The 17927-nt window shown below is 43.4% G+C and overlaps 3 protein-coding genes across 3 annotated transcripts; 2 read left to right on the plus strand and 1 right to left on the minus strand.

Annotated features, from left to right (window-relative positions):
• On the plus strand, nucleotides 1–5931 carry LOC148345061 (uncharacterized; the record flags this gene model as incomplete). Its single annotated transcript, XM_088325915.1, has 3 exons — nucleotides 1–181; nucleotides 1246–1338; nucleotides 5642–5931. Coding segments are annotated over exons 1-3 (444 nt in total), but the record flags the coding sequence as incomplete, so codon positions are not given.
• LOC148345062 (uncharacterized) lies at nucleotides 5919–7545 on the plus strand. Its single transcript, XM_088325918.1, has one exon. The coding sequence runs from the start codon at nucleotides 5977–5979 to the stop codon at nucleotides 7033–7035; it is 1059 nt and encodes a 352-aa protein (XP_088182044.1). The 5' UTR covers nucleotides 5919–5976; the 3' UTR covers nucleotides 7036–7545.
• A 7478-nt stretch (nucleotides 7546–15023) lies between these two features.
• Nucleotides 15024–17118, minus strand: LOC148345063 (uncharacterized; the record flags this gene model as incomplete). The annotated part of the gene is made up of 1 exon (XM_088325916.1): nucleotides 15024–17118. A coding segment is annotated over one exon (1730 nt), but the record flags the coding sequence as incomplete, so codon positions are not given.
• Between the last annotated feature and the right edge of the window lie 809 nt (nucleotides 17119–17927).

Below are 17927 nucleotides of genomic sequence, written 5' to 3' on the forward strand. Positions count from 1 at the left end.
CAACGGAATGTGGAGAAAGTCCTCTAGTCGACTTCAAACGACGTCAACTCGACACAAGTGTCACTTTGTGGTCCCTTTTAACCCCCAGTTGGAGATATTTTTCGTTGAAATTTGGAGAGAATGCGCTCCAGTGAGGAAGGACCGCGACGAGAGGACGCTTTTTCCAAGCAGCTCGGGGAAGGTTGGACATTTTTTTGCTTCTGCTACAATAACAATGCTTTCCAAAATTTTGCAGACTGGCCAAAAAGTCGACCATTGATATGAAAGAATAGTGTTTTTTTCATTCAAATACAACTCTTTTCAGCCTTTTACAGTAAACGACTCCGTTTTCACCTCCAGCAAATACTAAAAGTGCAGGAAATCAAATGAAGTTTAGCAGCAACTGGTATGAAGTCACATCCAAACTTTATATATGTATATATAATTTGTAACCGCGGTGTAGCCGTCCAACCTAAGATCCCCATTCGGGCTGGACTGCATGATGAGGCTTTTAATACAGTTGCTGCAAATGAAATGACTCACACACAACACGTGGTTTCCTACCATTGCTGGCTTTCAACACTATAAGGGGAATTAGCATTTTAGCACAACATGCAACGTCCGGCAAAACTAACACAAAAGGCGACAGAAACAAAACAAAAATAAATCCAAACAGCCTGACAACATCAATCACATTACCGTGCATGTAGAAAGATTAGTCAGCCGTGGTTTTAATCTTTACGATTAACTTTTTTCGGAGCACCAAAAGATCGTGGCTTACCGTTAGCGGCAAACTGTAGACTGCCAATTACAAAATCAGAATCCCAAACTTTACCCCATACCAGCAGGTGGCGCTGTTATAGCAGCCCCTTCACACACAAAGATCATAGGTCGTGGATGGGAACATCCCAAAATAGAACAAAGTATGTGCTAGAAGCAAGATAGCAACTTTATTTCAATCTTCAAAGAAGACAAAAAAAAACATTCCTCTGATGGCCGCTTGATTTTTTTTCCCTTTGGAGGTACTGGAGAGAAAAAAATGAGGCTTTGGAAGTGCTTGAAAAGTGCTCGTAATTGGCCATGAAAACCATGTATGAACCCTGTTTCCATGACTTCCTGTATATTTCATGTGCGGTCCCTTCCCAAGGTTTCTTCATTTTGCGCATCCTGACCTTTTTTGAGTCTTTCCTTGCCCTCTTGTAGCTTTCAGATCAGGTTGATGTGAGTTTCGTCACAAATTAATGCAAGTTGACTTGTGTGTTGCAGACATCGGTGAAGACCATCTTCCTCCTGCGTGGCAGGAACCAGAGTGTCCAGGAACTGTTTACAAGATACTCCAAATTGTGTTGAACAGAGCAGGTTGGTGGTTTTACTTTCCGCAACGTCCTTATTTCGGAGGACCGTCGTTGGGCGTGGCCCCCAAAAATACGCAGAGAGGAGATATGGCAAAAAGGGAAAGCTCCTTATTGTATTGCTCTAAACAATTCGTCATGGTTGCCCGCCCCCGGGTCAAGACTTCCACCAGATGTCTACACACAATAAGCTATTGTTTACTATTAAAAAAACTAAAGATAGAAATGGCATCAGGGGCGTGTCTGTGCAATGGATTCAAAGTGATTTGACGGGGAGGAAGCAATATGTGAAAATGGGACAGTTGTCGTCTGAATACTTGGACATCTGTTGTGGAGTACCACAGGGTTCTATCCTGGGTCCAAAGCTATTTAATTTATATGTTACCGATATATTTTTCATGTTTCAAAAGTATAAGATGAATAATATTTGCCAACGACACTAACATTTTCTATACCAATGATAATTATATTGATTTGATAACGTGCTATGATCATGAAGTCATTAGCCTAAAAGAATGGATGGATACAAATAAATGAAAAGTTTAAATAAAACCCAAGTCATATTCTTTGTTAATCGCAAGGCAAATCAAGATTTAGAAGTCGAAATGGATGGGAAATCTATTCTTTTTTCAACATTTTGTAGTTTGCATCAAACAGCTGTGTGGAATGTGGTGTCACCCCCAAATATTGAAACCCTTTATTTGTCCATTTGAAATCAAATCTTTCAATCACATCTCTTGGACATATTCCTGATATCATCGTTGTGTTGGAATTTCTTGTTAAATCAACACAAACTTCAATGAATCGTCCGACTCCAATTTGTGACCTTCCCAATCTCTGTTCATTCAAACAATTTGCTCTTTTCTGCATAGAAAGTTCTCAGAAGCCGGCATTTCACTCACAGATGGATTTGTTTCTAACACACAAATCACTACATCTCTGCACGCTTCTCCTTCCAAAAACCGACTCTTCTCATTCTCCCGAGTTGCTCAGCAAAGCATCTCCTTCGCCCCTTGGCTGGGTCCCATGGTCTCCCGTCCCGGAAGAACGGCGCGTCGACTCCTCCCTCCGCTTGTGGGCCCCCAGACGGCTTTTCACCTCTCTTTGCCCGAGAGTTGCCCCGCGTCAAAATTTACGGTCTCCTGTTCCCGGGAGAACGGCGCGCTGACTCCTCCGCGTCGGCCCCCAGACAGCTCGTCAAAATTGACTCCAGAAAACTTTGGCACAAGACACAACGAGTCCAACAGACAAACCCAGATTCAAACTACCATATTCCTTTAATTGCTACTGATTTGCTCTCATTCTTTAAATAGCCAGCTACTTCTCCATCTGTTTGAAGGCTCTCCAAGAGTGGTGGCATCGATAACGAAGGTTCTCTCAGCAATACCGACAGGTCGTCTCCAAACGATGATATTTTGTGTTCTTTTCCTCCTTCATCTCACATCCCCATTATTTGCTCATTTTGTCTTGTTGATTCCGTGAATGGTTCTATGCTTACTGCAAACAAGAGTGGGCTTAAACAGTCCCCTTGCCGGACTCTTCTTTTGATAGATAGATAGATAGATAGATACTTTCTTCATCCCCGTAGGGAAATTCACACTTCCAGCAGTCTACCCTGTTGTTTATTAACAGATGAACATGATGCCCTAGGGCTGCTTGTAGCGGAGCAGATGACGTCACACGCTAGTCCAAAAGTTCGACATCCCTCTGGCAGATGGAAATTGCGCCCAGGGATACGCCACCTCGTGTTAGCGGGTTCACCTCCTTTCGTGTCTCTCTATTGCGGCGCTGAAGCCGGATAGCTCCGGGTGGCTACACCTTAGCGTCCGGGATGCTAAACGTTAGCCAGGTTTCCGCAAAACACAGCAACTCTACTCCCTGTGCGCTTCGATGTTTTTCACCAGCACAGCCAGTTTGTCGGTCTTATTTGGTAGAGAGTTCACATTTCCCATGATTACGGACGGTACCGAAGACTTATAACGCCGCAAGCTGCTTAGCTAGCTCCGGCTCTTCTTCCACAATAGGCCCCCTCATCACGCCGGCACGAGAATTCTTCAGGGCAAGGAGTCGATTCCACAAATAAACACGTTTTTGGGCGCTAAAACCCATGTCCATAGGATAGAAAGTACCGTATTTTCCGCACTATAAGGCGCACCTAAAAGGCTTAATTATTTTCAAAAGCTGACCATGCGCCTTATAATACAGTACGTCTTATTTATGGATCAACATTAAATCACAAGGTCTCGTAACTTACGCAACAGCCGCCGACTCGATTTTCCCCCGAAGGCGAAGTCGTCCGCAGTGTATGCTGGGATTTATATACCGGCGTTTCATTGGCTAACCAATGTGTCAATCATCATTTGACTCGATCACTATTGGCTGAAGTTATTCGGAGCCTCGGATTGGCTAGAGGGCCAAAACAAACCCTGCAATTGGCTGAAAAAGATGTATCAATCATCCGTTGAATCGATCGTTATTGGCTGAAGTCATTCAGAGCCTCGGATTGGCTAGATGGCCAAAACAAACCCTGCAATTGGCCAAATTTAGCAATGGCGTAGCAAGCTTGCTAAACTACGCCATAAAGAAACATGTTTCATTAGTTTGTATTTGTAAATATTTGACCCTCCTGGATTTACTTCACTCACGGTTGTAAGAAGACCATGATTGCGTAGCATTGTTGAACGTGAAAACTTAAGTGAGTTATGCGGCTTTCTATTTTCCCGGTATCTTGTTTTAGTACGATCTTGATGTTGCTGTGATGAGTTGAGTGAATTCAACTCAATTCCAAGTGTTTATTGTCATATGCACAGTAAAGTTGCGAGCGAAAAAGAAAATGGAAACTAAGGAATGGTTGGCATTCCTTGAATCCCAAGACTTGAACCTTCCGAATGATATTTTGAGTGACATCGTACGGACACCGCATCCGCACGTGTCTACGACACGTATTTGCTTCTTTGCAAGCCTTGGGAATGTCAAGGGGGTAATCAGTTGGACTGAACCATCTGACTGTTTTGTCCACGTTCCTGTTGTCGCGCCTTATCATCCGGTGCGCCTTATCTATGGAAGATATAGGACCAAAAACTATTATTTGGGCGTGCGCCCTATAGTCACAAAAAGTGAGCGATAACAGGGGAGCTGCTGGAAAGGCTCGGTGGCGGCGCCGCTTTGATTCGAAGAAATCGGAGCCGTTTACTCTAAGCCGAGATTTAGGATTTTTATCGCTTATTTTCACCCGTTCTACAAATATTTGAGGGAAGCCAAAAGCTATAAGTGTTTGCTTGTAAGAAGCTCGGTTTCACCCTATGGAAAGCTTTTTGTGCATCCAAGCTCCGTAACATCGAGGGTTGGCTCTCGGATTTTGTGCTCGTAATTATGTTTAGTATCCTGCTGATATTGTTTGCGCCCCGTCTTCCCGGAATAAACCCCGTTTGATCCATTTTTAATTCATTAAGCTATACATTTCTGCATTCTTTTTGCCAGTATGCTTGTGAGAAATTTGAGATGGTTCGAAAGTAAAGTAAGTGGTCTCTAGCTTTCACACGAATTTGGGTCTTTTCCTTCTTTCTGCAAGACTGTTACGATGGCTTCCGATTTGAGGGATCTCCTTTTGTTGGCGCATAGTTAAATACTTTATGCAGTACCGCTGTTAATTCTTCCTTAAAGCTTTTGGAGAACACCCCCGGGAATCCATCCCTTCCTGGGCTATGGATTCTTCTGGTCTCGTTGTTGGCTCCTCCGTGTTAGCATGTAGCTCCTCCATGCCTTCCAGCCTCCGCTCCAGCGACAAAGTGCGCTCCAGAAGTTCTTCTTTTTCAAGTCTTGCCACGGCAATCTTGTTCCCACCGGCTGCTTCGGTGTGTTCTCGCCTTCATTTAGGGATTTGGCGGAGGATGGCCGAGTGGCGTCCCTCGTCGACCGATGACATTCCTTCTGCTCCCTCCGTCTTTTTCTCCTTAGCGCCCGTTTCCTCAACAAGTCTCCCCTCCTTGACCGTGTTTTGTTGCAGTGTTTTTCTTTGATATGAGCCACAAATTGTAGCCTTTCTCTCTTTCTCCTTGTATGTATTACATTTGTCTTTGGTGGTTTTTGCCCGAGCGACTTTCCTTGCTGCCGTCTACCTCGTAGCGCCGCCGGAAGTCCCTCCGGCCCCTTTTTATCCTCTAAAAACGAGCATTTCATTCCCAGGGGCCTAATACTTACTGATCAGCCGCGCCTTAGCCTTTAGAATTTTTTTCACGTTTTGGCACTCGGGGACAATGCTTCCGAACGAGTTGAGGGCAATACAAATACACGTGACTTGTGTCTTGCAGACGTCAACCGAGAATATCTTGCTACTGCGCGGCAGGAACCAGAGTTGCCTGCCGTTAAAATTGAGGAGGATCTGAAGCCTTATCACGTTAAGCAAAAGACAGAGGATGGGGAGCCTGTTGAGGAAGAGGACGATGTTCCAGTCTTGCGAGTGACCGGGGTCCGTTCAACCGCCGAAGATCAAGGTCAACCTGAAGATAACGGTCGGAAGGGGCTTCTAAGCATCAGCTCCCGTCAACACTTGGAAACGGAAGACGACGACACGTCCCATTCCGCAAACGCTGAAGGTGGTAAAACATGTTCGCAGTGTGGGAAAACCTTTCGAAGCAAGTATTATATGAAGTTGCATATGAAATTCCATGCTGGGGAAAAGCCTTTTTCTTGCTCAGTTTGCGGTCAAAGATTCACTTTAAGCGGACAATTAAAAAGACACTCCAGAACCCACACTGGCGAGAAGCCTTTTTCCTGCTCAATTTGTGGTAAAAAATTCACCCTGAATGGGCACTTAAAAATACACACAAGAACCCACACTGGCGAGAAGCCTTTTTCTTGCTCAGTTTGTGGTCAAAAATTCGCCAGAAATGGACACTTGAAAACTCACCAACTAACCCACACTGGCAAAAAGCCTTTTGCCTGCTCAATTTGCGGTCAAAGATTCACCCAAAATGGGCACTTAAAAATACACACTAGAACCCACACTGGTGAAAAGCCTTTTTCTTGTTCAGTTTGCGGTCAAATATTTGCCCAAAATGGACACTTGAAAATGCACCAACTAACCCACACTGGCAAAAAGCCTTTTGCCTGCTCAATTTGCGGTCAAAGATTCGCCCGGAATGGGCACTTAAAAATACACACTAGAACCCACACTGACAAGAAGCCTTTTTCTTGCTCAGTTTGTGAAAAAGGATTCACTACAAGTGGAAACTTAAAAAGTCACACAAGAACCCACACTGGCGAGAAGCCTTTTTCCTGCTCAGTTTGTGATAAACGATTTGCCCAGAGTGGGGACTTAAAAAAACATTCCAGAACCCACACTGGCGAGAAGCCTTTTGCTTGCTCAGTTTGTGGTCAAAGATTCACCGAAAGTGCGAGCTTAAAAAACCACATTAGAACCCACACTGGCGAGAAGCCTTTTTCCTGCTCAGTTTGCGGTCAAAGATTCACCCAAAATGGGCACTTAAAAATACACACTAGAACCCACACTGGCAAAAAGCCTTTTTCTTGTTTAGTTTGTGGTAAACGATTTGCCCAGAGTGGGGACTTAAAAGTACATACTAGAACCCACACTGGCGAGAAGCCTTTTTCCTGCTCAATTTGCGGTCAAAGATTCACCCAAAATGGGCACTTAAAAATACACACTAGAACCCACACTGGCAAAAAGCCTTTGACCTGTTGACATTGTGGTGAAAAAAAAAATATCCATATTGTCAAGTCAACTCATTTCTATTTGTGTAGCCCTTAATCACAAGAGTCCGCCGCCAAAAAGAGATGGGAACCTTTATTTCTTCATCTATCTGTTTGGATATGTGCTGCTTCTCACACACTCCTCACCTGAGGGACTTTTTTGTTCTCCAAAGCACACAAAAAGGGTTATTGCGACAACCTCCTTGGTGTTTTGGGCAAATATCCCATCTTGGCACGCTTGTAAAAAATCCCTGATCTTTGAAATGAATCTATTATCTTCAAACCGGGTTCATTGATCGGTACTATTAACCTGTTGCATCATTTCTTCCACCTTCCAACCCTGAGCGCTTGTGTCAACAATGTGCTTTATTCTTTCGTTTGATTCCATTTTCTTTGTCCTGTGAATAAAACGTAGTTTCATCAAATCAGACTGCCTGCATGATTTGTGGGTCGATCAATCATTATCCATATCAACAAACTACAAAATCGATCGATTAACGTTGAAAATACATTGTGTTTAAAATTGCACCCTTCACGATAAACGCTAGACACAGGCTTTTTCGAATAAATTCGTGTCGGAAACCGGGAGCACCACAGAAAAGGGACTTGGATTTTCCTGGACCGAGATGAAGTCTAGACTGGAAATCACCATGACCACGTTGTAAGACAACATTAAACTGAAATATGAACTATTCTAAGTATATACAAGACGTGACCCATCAGTGGCCCAATTTGTTCCCCCTTTAACAATCAAAACTAATAATGTTCAATTTAGTTTGATGCTTCAACCTTTGGCATTCAAAATATCAAGATTTCATAGTATATTCATCCCTGAAACTCTCAATCTGACGTCGCCAACCAAGGACATGGTCTTGCAGCCATGAAGTTCCACCAGAGTACGTAACGTCCTGAAAAGGTTTACTCCAAAACACACCGTAATGGATTGAAAAAAAAACAGTCGAAAGGTATCTCTACCTTTTCAGCCAATCGCGGCTTGGCTTGTCGGTCCTCAGCCCGCGTCAGCCTATCCCGGTCCGTATTGCTAAAATCGACAACGCCTCTTTTATTTGCCAAGAACTCTAGCCAATGGTGACCGCTTCAAATGATAATCGACGCATTGCTCGGCCAATAAAATTCGAAAAAAGTCGAAGATGTTTCGATTGTATTGAAAGAAACCCTGAAATAAGTGTCGCCACCAGTGATATATTTTACGCCCCGTTTTTACGCGCACGTATGGAGAATCGGGATGGACGCGGGACGATCATTCAAGCGGTCAAAATTCTCGCAATGTCCGAGAAAAATTGGCACGAATAAAATACACATTTGCAGAGATTTTCGAACTGTAAACCGGTCTTCTCCAAATAGCCACTTTTGGAAACACCCTAACATACCCGTAGAAACATGTCTTTTGAAGTTTAGGATCCAATTTTTCACTGAACCAGGTAAGGCTTCAAGCTATTGTCTCACCTGTTAGGACACCCACGCTACACTCATTTGCGGGCATTTGATTGCAAAAACAAATTCAGGCGAGAAAAAAACCTTTCTATATCTGTGTGTTCCAATTTGGATGATTTAATGTGAGTAGAACTTGCAATGGGCACAAAATGTTATGTACATATACATTGAAGGATTTTATAGTTCATACGATTAAATACAAGTTACATTTATCGAGTTGGGGCGGCAGTAGCTCAGATAGATAGATAGATAGATAGATACTTTGTTCACCCGCTTTGGGAAATTCACATTTCCAGCAGCATCCCTGAGCTGAGAACCATCGAAAATAACACGGGAGCTGCTGGACTGGCTGCCATTCGTGACGGCGCCGGAAAAAAAGATTCAATTTGAATCATGTACAAACAAACAAACAAAATATTTATGGAGGTAGGGCGATCGTTTGAGGATAAAGGGATCTCAGTTCGAATCCCGGCTCGTCCGTGTTACATGTCAAAGTGTCCTCGGGTAAGACACTGAACCACTAATACCCCCAATAAGCAGATTAGCGCCCTACATGGCTGCACAGATCACGGCCGCTAATGTGAAGCACAATGTGAAGCGCTTTGGGAAGTCATTGACTTGAAAAGCGCTATATATAAATGCAGATCATTTCATTTCAATAGTTGTACGCACTACTCCTCTTTTTTCACCTGTAGCAACTTTGCTGCTTGCACCAACCTTCTTCCGAGGCATCATTAGGGCTTAAAACACTCCCTTCACCACTTTTGAAAAACGAAAGCAGAGGAGTGCGCGTTGCCGAACAGTTCTTCAGGAGGGGTGGGGGCAATCTACACTTGTACGCCGCTCAAAGTCGCCCCTAGCGTACCGGCGTCGGAACTCCGATTTTTGGAACGAAAGGCCGAGCAAGAATTTCTCCAAATTTTTGGTCGAGAACCGATTTGTTTGAACTGAGAGGCGTTCGAAAGCCCAGCTTCCATTGTATACGTATATATATATATATATATATATATAATACACCGTAAATTCCGGACTATAGAGCGCACCTGATTATAAGCTGCACCCACCAAATTTTGGGAGGAAAATCGATTTTGTACTTATACAGGCCGCACCTGTATATCAACAGCACGCGCCCACATCAAAAGATGCAACACAGTCACAAAACTAGCCCAAACCCCGGCTTTGAGTCTCGCGATTGAAGCTGAATATAAAGTATACAGTCCAAAAACCACAGCCGGCAAAATGAACAGTTAAGTGTGAGGTGCTGTTTAATGTTTACTGTGAGAAGGAAAATTTAGGCTTCAGCAGTCGCAGTATCCGCCCTAACACGGTATTAGCCTTAAAAGAATTATTACCTACGGTAGCTGCAGCCTCCCCTTCGTATACTGGGTCTGTTGACTCACTTACAAACAACTTCAATACTGCTTTGGTTAATGTTCTTGATTCTGTGGCGTCCCCAAAGTATAAATTCCGACCCAAGAAGAATACACCTTGGTTTGCTGAAGAAACCAGGTTACTCAAACAAGGTTGCAGAAAACTTGAACGAAAAGCTGGAGGTCTTCCAACTTGCCTGGTGTGACAGCTTGCTGAAATATAAAGTAGCTCTTGCCTCAGCTAAAACATCGTTTTAGTTTAAGATTATTGTTATACATGAGAATAATCCGAAATTTTGCTCATGATTTATGGAGTATTTTAATAAAAAGATTCAGCTCATCAGGAATGAAATCTTAAATGAAAGCCCTTCAACTTTGTCCTACCTTAAAGATGTGGAGGTGTTAGGTAAGGACAGTGTCGGCGGTTGTCCGCTTTCAATGATTTGTCCCTTGATAGTCTAACACAGATGGTCAGTAGGGCCAAACAAACTACGTGCCTGCTCGATCCGTTTCCAACGTCACTGGTGAAGGATCAGTTTGGGATCTTAGGACCATCAGTTTTAAATATTATTAATATATCGCTATCCTCGGGTATTGTTCCAGTAGCCTTCAAGTCTGCCGTCATTAAACAATCGCTTAAGCGACATAACCTTGACCCGGAAAGCCTGGGTAATTATAAGCCAGCGACAAATCTGCCATTATTTGCAAAATGACTCGAAAAGTTCATTGCGCAGCAGCTAAATGACTTCATGTCAGTAAAAAACCTCTTTGAAACTGTCCAGTCAGCATTTAGGGCAAAACATTCTACTGAGACAGCCCTTGATAAAGGAACCAATGATCTCCTTTTAACAATAGATTCTGGTGCCTCATCAATGTTACTGCTGCTGGATCTCAGCGCTGTTTTTGATACGGTCGACCACAACATATTATTGATTCGTCTAGAACGCGTTGGTATCTCAGGAACTGTACTCTCGTGGTTTAGGTCCTACCTGTCAGACAGGATGCAATGTGTTAACTATGGCAATCTGACCTCTAAACAATCTAATGTCCCCTGTGGTGTTCCTCAAGGCTCTGTACTTGGCCCCCTTCTTTTTAGTATTTTTATGCTTCCGCTTGGTGACATTATCCGCAAGTATCATATTAGTTTCCATTGCTATGCAGATGACACTCAACGGATTGTGCCACTGGAGACAACTGGACAGTTACGTTGTAGAAATCTGGAGGCTTGCTTTACTGATATTCAAATATGGATGTCACTTCATTTTTTTACGCCTTAAGCCAGAAAAAACTGAAATGTTGATTATTGGTCCAGCTCAATGTCGACAGTTGTTTTCAAAAACTACCCGCAACCTAGACAAATGTGACTCAGTCAAAAATTTAGGTGTTATATTTGATCCTAATCTGATGTTCAGTTACATGTGAAAAATATGACTTCGAGTAGCTTTTCTTCCACCTCCTTAATATTGCAAAGATGCTGTCTCAATCAGATTCACGGGTTTATGATTTCTCGGCTCGATGACTGTTATGTATCGCTTTCTGGTCTCTCGAAGTCTGGCATCAAAAGATTGCAGCTGGTTCAGAATGCGGCAGCTCTCGACTAAGACCAAAAAGTTTGAGCATATTACTCCTGTATTGGCCAACCTGCAATGGCTCCCAGTCCGTTTGAGATGTGACCTTAAGGTTCTCTTATTAACATAGAAATGTTTGCATGGATTTGCGCCCTCTTATCTCTGTATTATCTCTGTGATTTGATTCCCCCCTATGTTCCTATATGGAACCTCTGCTCTGAAAATGCCGGTCTAGCAATGATGACTCCGAGAGCCAAAAAGAAGTCTGCTGGCTGGATAGCGTTGGTCTTTTCGGATGAAATGAGTTGAATTGATTGACAAGATTATCCAATTGCTACTTATTTAGAAACAAAGAGAAATGTTGTTCAAAATATTTCATAGGATTTACCCCATATACCAGCTCAGTAGCCTAGATGGTAAGGCGCCCGCTTTGAGACTGGGAGGTCGGTGGTTCGCGCCTCGGCCGAGTCATTCCTAAGACTTAAAAAGTGGTCGGCGGCGCCCTCTGTTGGCTGCGACTGCATCGGCTCGCTACAACGGGTCAGGTGTAATCGACATTTCGTTCTGTGTACATTGTTACACATAATGACAATACAAGGAAATTATTATTATTATTATTAATATTATTATTATTATTATCAAATTGCTAATTGCTAACAGGTCTAACAAAGAGATTGTTGTTAAATGTACAATTTGTTCATCTGATCCCGAAATTCTGTAGGAATAATCTTAGAAACTTCGAAAAGTCCGTTTCTGTAGTCTGGGATCTGTGCGCCGAGGACCCCTCCTTTGGCTGCCACCCGGCTTTCTGTGCTCCCGTCTTTGTCCAGGCCGTAGAAAAGAGGACCAGCTTTTCCCTGAAATTTTGACCAAATTTGGTCTTGTTTGTAAGATAATACTCATTTCAATGATCAGGGACTGTTTTCATAGCGTGCCAACATGGGATATTTGCCCAGAACACCAAAGACAGGTTGTTGCATGAACCATGCTTGTGTACCTTTGAGAAAAAGTCCCTCAGGGCAGAGGAGTGTGTGAGAACCAGCACATGGACAACCAGGAAGATAAAAAATAAAGCTTCCTATCTCTTTTGGCGGCGGACTTCACGGGGATTGTTCCCATCCGGACGACAGGGACGGAGAGAAGCACAGGCTCTCTAAGCTTTGTGGCTCTGGTGAGAACAGGCCCCAACCCTTAAGATTTAGGTCGGCCATCTTGTTATTATAATCATTATAATTGTTGAGAAGAGGCAAAATTGTATGCGGACAAGAGATGAAATAGATCATCCATCAAGAAACATGACACAAAAACAAAATGAAATGTTTTTGATTTCACTACCGTTTCGGTTCACAATTTGAACCTTCCGAATGATATTTGGAACGATGCATTTGAGTGACATGGTACAAACAATGTTTCTGTACATGTCTGAGACACGTATTTTCTTCTTTGAAACTTTGGGAATGTTAAGGGGGTAATTGGTTGGACTGAACCATCTGACTGTTTTGTCCACGTTCCCGTTGTAAAGCCTTATCATCCGGTGCGCCTTATCTATGGAAGATATAGGACCAAAAACTATTTTTGGGGGTGCGCCCTATAACCCGGTGCGCCCCGTAGTGCGGAAAATACGGTAAATGCTTCGGGGCGTCGTCCCAGGAAAGGCCTAGACGGGAGGCCAAGCTCTGCCGTTTGTTCCTCTGTTTCTCCAGGTGTTGTTTCTCTCTTCTTTCAGCTCTTTCCAACCTTTTTGCTAAACATTCAAATCGTGAACTTTCATGTACAGGAGCGATGCGTTCCTCGAATTTCAACTTATTAACCGATAGCATTCGGAGTTTTCCATCAAAGCGTTTTGTCCGTTTAGACAAGAAACTTCATGCCAGAAGTATCGGTGTTCCTAGATTGGAACCTTCCCGTTTCGGTAACAAAAAGGGTCATAAAATGACGCTTCAAAGTGTAGAATCGATGATCGAAACAATCAAACTCGTTTATTAAAGTAAAGCGAGCGCATCGAAACGAGGCAAAATTGCGTTCTTGGATTTCAATGATAATATAATCCCACGGACTGAAGCGTCAGCCTCTTTCTTTTACCGTTTCCTAGATTTCTGATTGGAGGATAGAATAAAACACGTGCACCAAAGCGCATTCTGATTGGTTGAGACAGGAATGACATATTTCAATGCAGTGTATAATGTTGGTCGGTCGACGGCGTGCGAGTAAAATAATTGATACATCACAGAAGTTCATTGTTTGAAAATAAATGGGAGTCTTGAGAAAATGACCAGTGGCCTCCAAATTGTAGAGACAAAGTTCCTTTGTCTTGGGAATCTTATGCTCCTGTCCTTGGGCGGTACGGGTCAGCCAAAAGGAGTTCTGTGCACCCGTTTGATAACAGGAAGCCCACCGGTCGCCTCCAAACTGTAGAGACAAAGTTCCTTTGGCTTGGGAAGCTTGTGCTCTTGACCTTGGAGGCGTTCGCTCCGAAAAGCAACTCGAAAACTTAACTGTACAATTATTGAGTCAATATAAATGTATAAAAGTAAAAGTATAGAATATAGTATGAAGGGCAATCTTAGACCATAATTTCCCTTACAGTTGGCAAGGGGGAAGATGGAAGAAATAGAATAGAATAGAATATACCTTTATTGTCATTGTTACAAATGGGCTAACATATTGTGACAACGCAATTGGGCATGACACTCCAGTTTTACACATTCATAGTGAGATATGAGCAAGAAAATAAAGGAACAGAGAAGATAATGTTATAAAACAAGGGGGATAAGGCTATAGTTATAATTGACATGGTATTTACACAAGAAATGTCGGCATGTGGGATGTTACATACAGGGTTGTCGTGATACCGTTGGTATTGTAACGGTTGTGCAATATTGCATTTGATGCAACGGGTTCACAGTACCGATCAATGAACACGGTTTGAAGATAATACACTCATTTCAATGATCGGGGATTGTTTTCATAGCGTGCTAACATGGGATATTTGCCCAAAACACCAAAGACAGGTTTTTGCACTCACCCTTTATGTGTACCTTTGAGAACAAGTCACTCAAGGGAGGAGTGTGTGAGAAGCAGCTCATGGCCTCACAGGAAGATGAAAATAGTTGGGTTCTTAACTCTTTTAGCTGTGGACTTCACGGAGGTTGCTATCATCCGGACGACAGGGACGGAGAGAACCGCGGGCTCCCCAAGCTTTGTTGCTCTGGTGAGAACAGGCCACAACCCTAAAGATCTATGTCGGCCATCTTATTATTATAATTATTGATAACCAGCTCCAGACTTCCTGTGCGGACTTTGCATGTTCTCCCCGTGCTTGCGTGGGTTTCCTCCGGGCACTCCAGTTTCCTCCCACATTCCGAAAACATGCATTTCAGGTGAATTGGCCGCTCCAAATTGTCCCTAGGTGTGAATGAGTTGTCTGTCACCGTGTGCCCTGCGATTGGCTGGCAACCTGTTCAGGGTGTCCCCTGCCCACTGCCCGGGGATGGCTGGGATAAGCTCCAGCCCCCCCCCCCCCCCCCCCCCCCCCCCGACCCTAATGAGGATGGGTGATGCAGCTAATGAAATGAGATTATTGATAAAAGGCAAAAGTTTATGGGGACAAGAGATGAACTAAATCATCTATCAAGAAATATGACAGGTATGCAAATCCTGAATCTTTTGAATCCATATGAAGACTTTGGGGTCACAAATCTTTATGACACAGCTGGAGAGTCTGTTCACTTCCTGTGAATGAATGTAGCTTTTTTGATGTGCTGGCAAAAATGAAAAAAAGGTGAGGGCAAATGGTTTTGTAGCCGTTATGTTCCTATGGACAGCCTGTGTGATACTTAGCCAATTGAATGTTTTTTAAGTTACAACTCTTAGTGAATGTTTGACCACGCTTCTCGTTAGTGTGGGTAAGTGTGTGTTATCTCCAGTCCCCCCTTAAGGTGAATCGTTTTCCTCAAACTGAAGAGGCGGAAGGCTTATCTCCAGAGTGGGTTAGATGGTGTAATTTCAAATGCTCATTTAGGGCAAATTTTTGACCACAAACTGAGCAAGAAAAAAGCTTTTCGCCAGTGTGGGTTTTTTGGTGCATTTTTAAGTTTCCATTCTGTGAGAATCGTTTTCCACAAACTGAGCAGGAAAAAGGCTTCTTCCCAGAGTGGGTTAGTGTGTGTTGTTTTAAGTTCGAAGTTGTAGCGAATCCTCGACCGCAAACTGAGCAGGAAAAAGGCTTCTCCCCAGTGTGGGTTAATGTGTGTCTTTTTAAGTTTGCACTTTTAATGAATTTTTTACCGCAAACTGAGCAAGAAAAAGGCTTCTTCCCTGTGTGGATTAGTGTGTGTTGTTTTAATTGTCCACTTCGGGTGAATTTTTTACCGCAAACTGAGCAGGAAAAAGGCTTCTCGCCAGTGTGGGTTTTAGTGTGTATTTTTAAGTTCCCATTCCGGGTGAATCTTTGACCGCAAATTGAGCAGGAAAAAGGCTTCTCGCCAGTGTGGGTTTTAATGTGGTTCTTTAAGATTCTACTCCTGCTAAATCTCTGACCACAAACTGAGCAGGTGAAAGGCTTCTCGCCGGTGTGGGATATTGTGTGTTTTTTATAGCGCCCTTTCTCTGTGAATGTTTTGCCACAAATTGAGCAGGTGAAAGGCGTCTCCCCAGTGTGGGTTAGTGTGTGTCGTATTAAGACGCAGCGCAAGGTAAATCTTAGACCACAAACTGCGCAAGAAAAGGGCTTCTCCTTAGTGTGGGTTAGTGTGTGTGTTTTTAAGATCCAACGAAAGGTAAATTTTTTACCACAAACTGAGCAGGAAAAAGGCTTCTCGCCAGTGTGGGTTGTGGTGTGTATTTTTAAGTTCTCACTTTTAGTGAATCTTTGACCACAAACTGTGCAGGAAAAAGGCTTCTCCCCGGTGTGGAACAGTCCGTGCTTTTTTAAGCTCTCATTTTTAGAGAATCTTTGACCGCAAACTGAACAGACAAAAGGCTTCTCACCAGTATGTGATCTAATGTGTCTCTTTAAGTTGCTACTTGTAGTGAATCTTTTATCGCAAACTGAGCAGGCAAAAGGCTTTTCGCCAGTGTGGGTTAATGTGTGTATTTTTAACTGACCACTTGTAGTGAATTTTATACCACAAACTGAGCAGGCAAAAGGCTTTTCCCCAGTGTGGTTTCTGGTGTGTATTTTTAAGTGCCCATTTGAAGCGAATCTTTGACCACAAACTGAGCAGGAAAAAGGCTTTTCGCCAGTGTGGGTTCTGGTGTGTATTTTTAAGTTCCCATTCTGTGAGAATTTTTGACCACAAACTGAGCAAGAAAAAGGCTTCTCCCCAGCATGTAATTTCATATGCAACTTCATATAAAACTTGCTTCGAAAGGTTTTCCCACACTGAGAACATGTGTTACCACCTTCCGACTGCGAGTCGTCCTCATCCGTTTCCACGTGTTGACGGGAGCTGATTCTTAGAAGCTCCTGCCGACCGTTATCTTCGGGTTGACCTTGATCTTCGGCGTTTGAACGGACCCCGGTCACGCGCAAGACTGAATAATCGTCCTCCTCCTCAACAGGCTCCCCATCTTCCGTCTCTTGCTTATTAACGTGATAAGGCTTCAGATCTTCCTCCTCAATTTCAACGTCAGGCAACTCTGGTTCCTGCCGCGCAGGAGCAAGATATTCTCGGCCGACGTCTGCAAGACACAAGTCACATTTACAGTGGTACCTCGCTACTCCGCGCTTCCATGTAATAGTTACAAAAAATTACTACTAATAATAATAATATCAATTCAAAAAGTTCAAAAATGAATCATGGAAAATATTCCAATTTAGAAAGGAGATTATTTTACAACATTTGAAAAGAAAACATTCAATTAGAAGGAGTCATTTGAAAACACAAAGAAACGCACGTTTTCGGCCATCGACGCGAGCCGATTGGCCGGCACTCGCCGAATACTCGACTCCCATTGGCCCGTCGGCTACAGTAGACCGCGCTTACCTCCTATACGGTACGCTTCTCGCCATAGCTGGCAGTGAGCTCGCCTTTTTCTCGTGGCGAATTTTCGAGTCTAAAGCTTTTTCGAAACGCTCTTTATCCCTCGGTGCGTCCAGCCGAGCCGAGAAAAAGCCAAAGATGTTCGCCGCCAAGGAAAAAGCGAGTTTATCGGACCAGTCGAAAGCAGGAAGTAGCGATAGCCCGACAATATGGCCCGAACGAATCCATTGTACAAGAGAAGAACGTCCGCAAAACTGCTGCAATCTCTTTCAGGAAAGATGCCAAAAGGCTCGTAAAGAGCCAGAAGAAGAAAATGGAAAATGCAGTGTTGTAGAATTCAACATTGGAGAATTTGTCGGTTCGATAGATAAGTAGATAAGGGAAAATAAACAGAAGCCAGCGTGGAGGGAGAGACTTTTATTGCAACGAAGTTTCTCTCAGAGCTGAAACCGTTACATCACTTTTTGTATCCAATTTAGTCCGACCCAGAAGGCGGTCCGATATCAC

The sequence above is a fragment of the Urocampus carinirostris genome, unplaced genomic scaffold, assembly GCF_059441175.1.
Source record: "Urocampus carinirostris isolate Australia breed hairy pipefish unplaced genomic scaffold, RoL_Ucar_1.0 HiC_scaffold_117, whole genome shotgun sequence".
In the NCBI taxonomy this organism is placed as follows: domain Eukaryota; kingdom Metazoa; phylum Chordata; class Actinopteri; order Syngnathiformes; family Syngnathidae; genus Urocampus; species Urocampus carinirostris.

Coding starts and splice junctions, on each gene's coding strand:
- LOC148345062 (XM_088325918.1), top strand. CDS start 5,977: ATGAAGTTGCATATGAAATTCCATGCTGGGGAAAAGCCTTTTTCTTGC.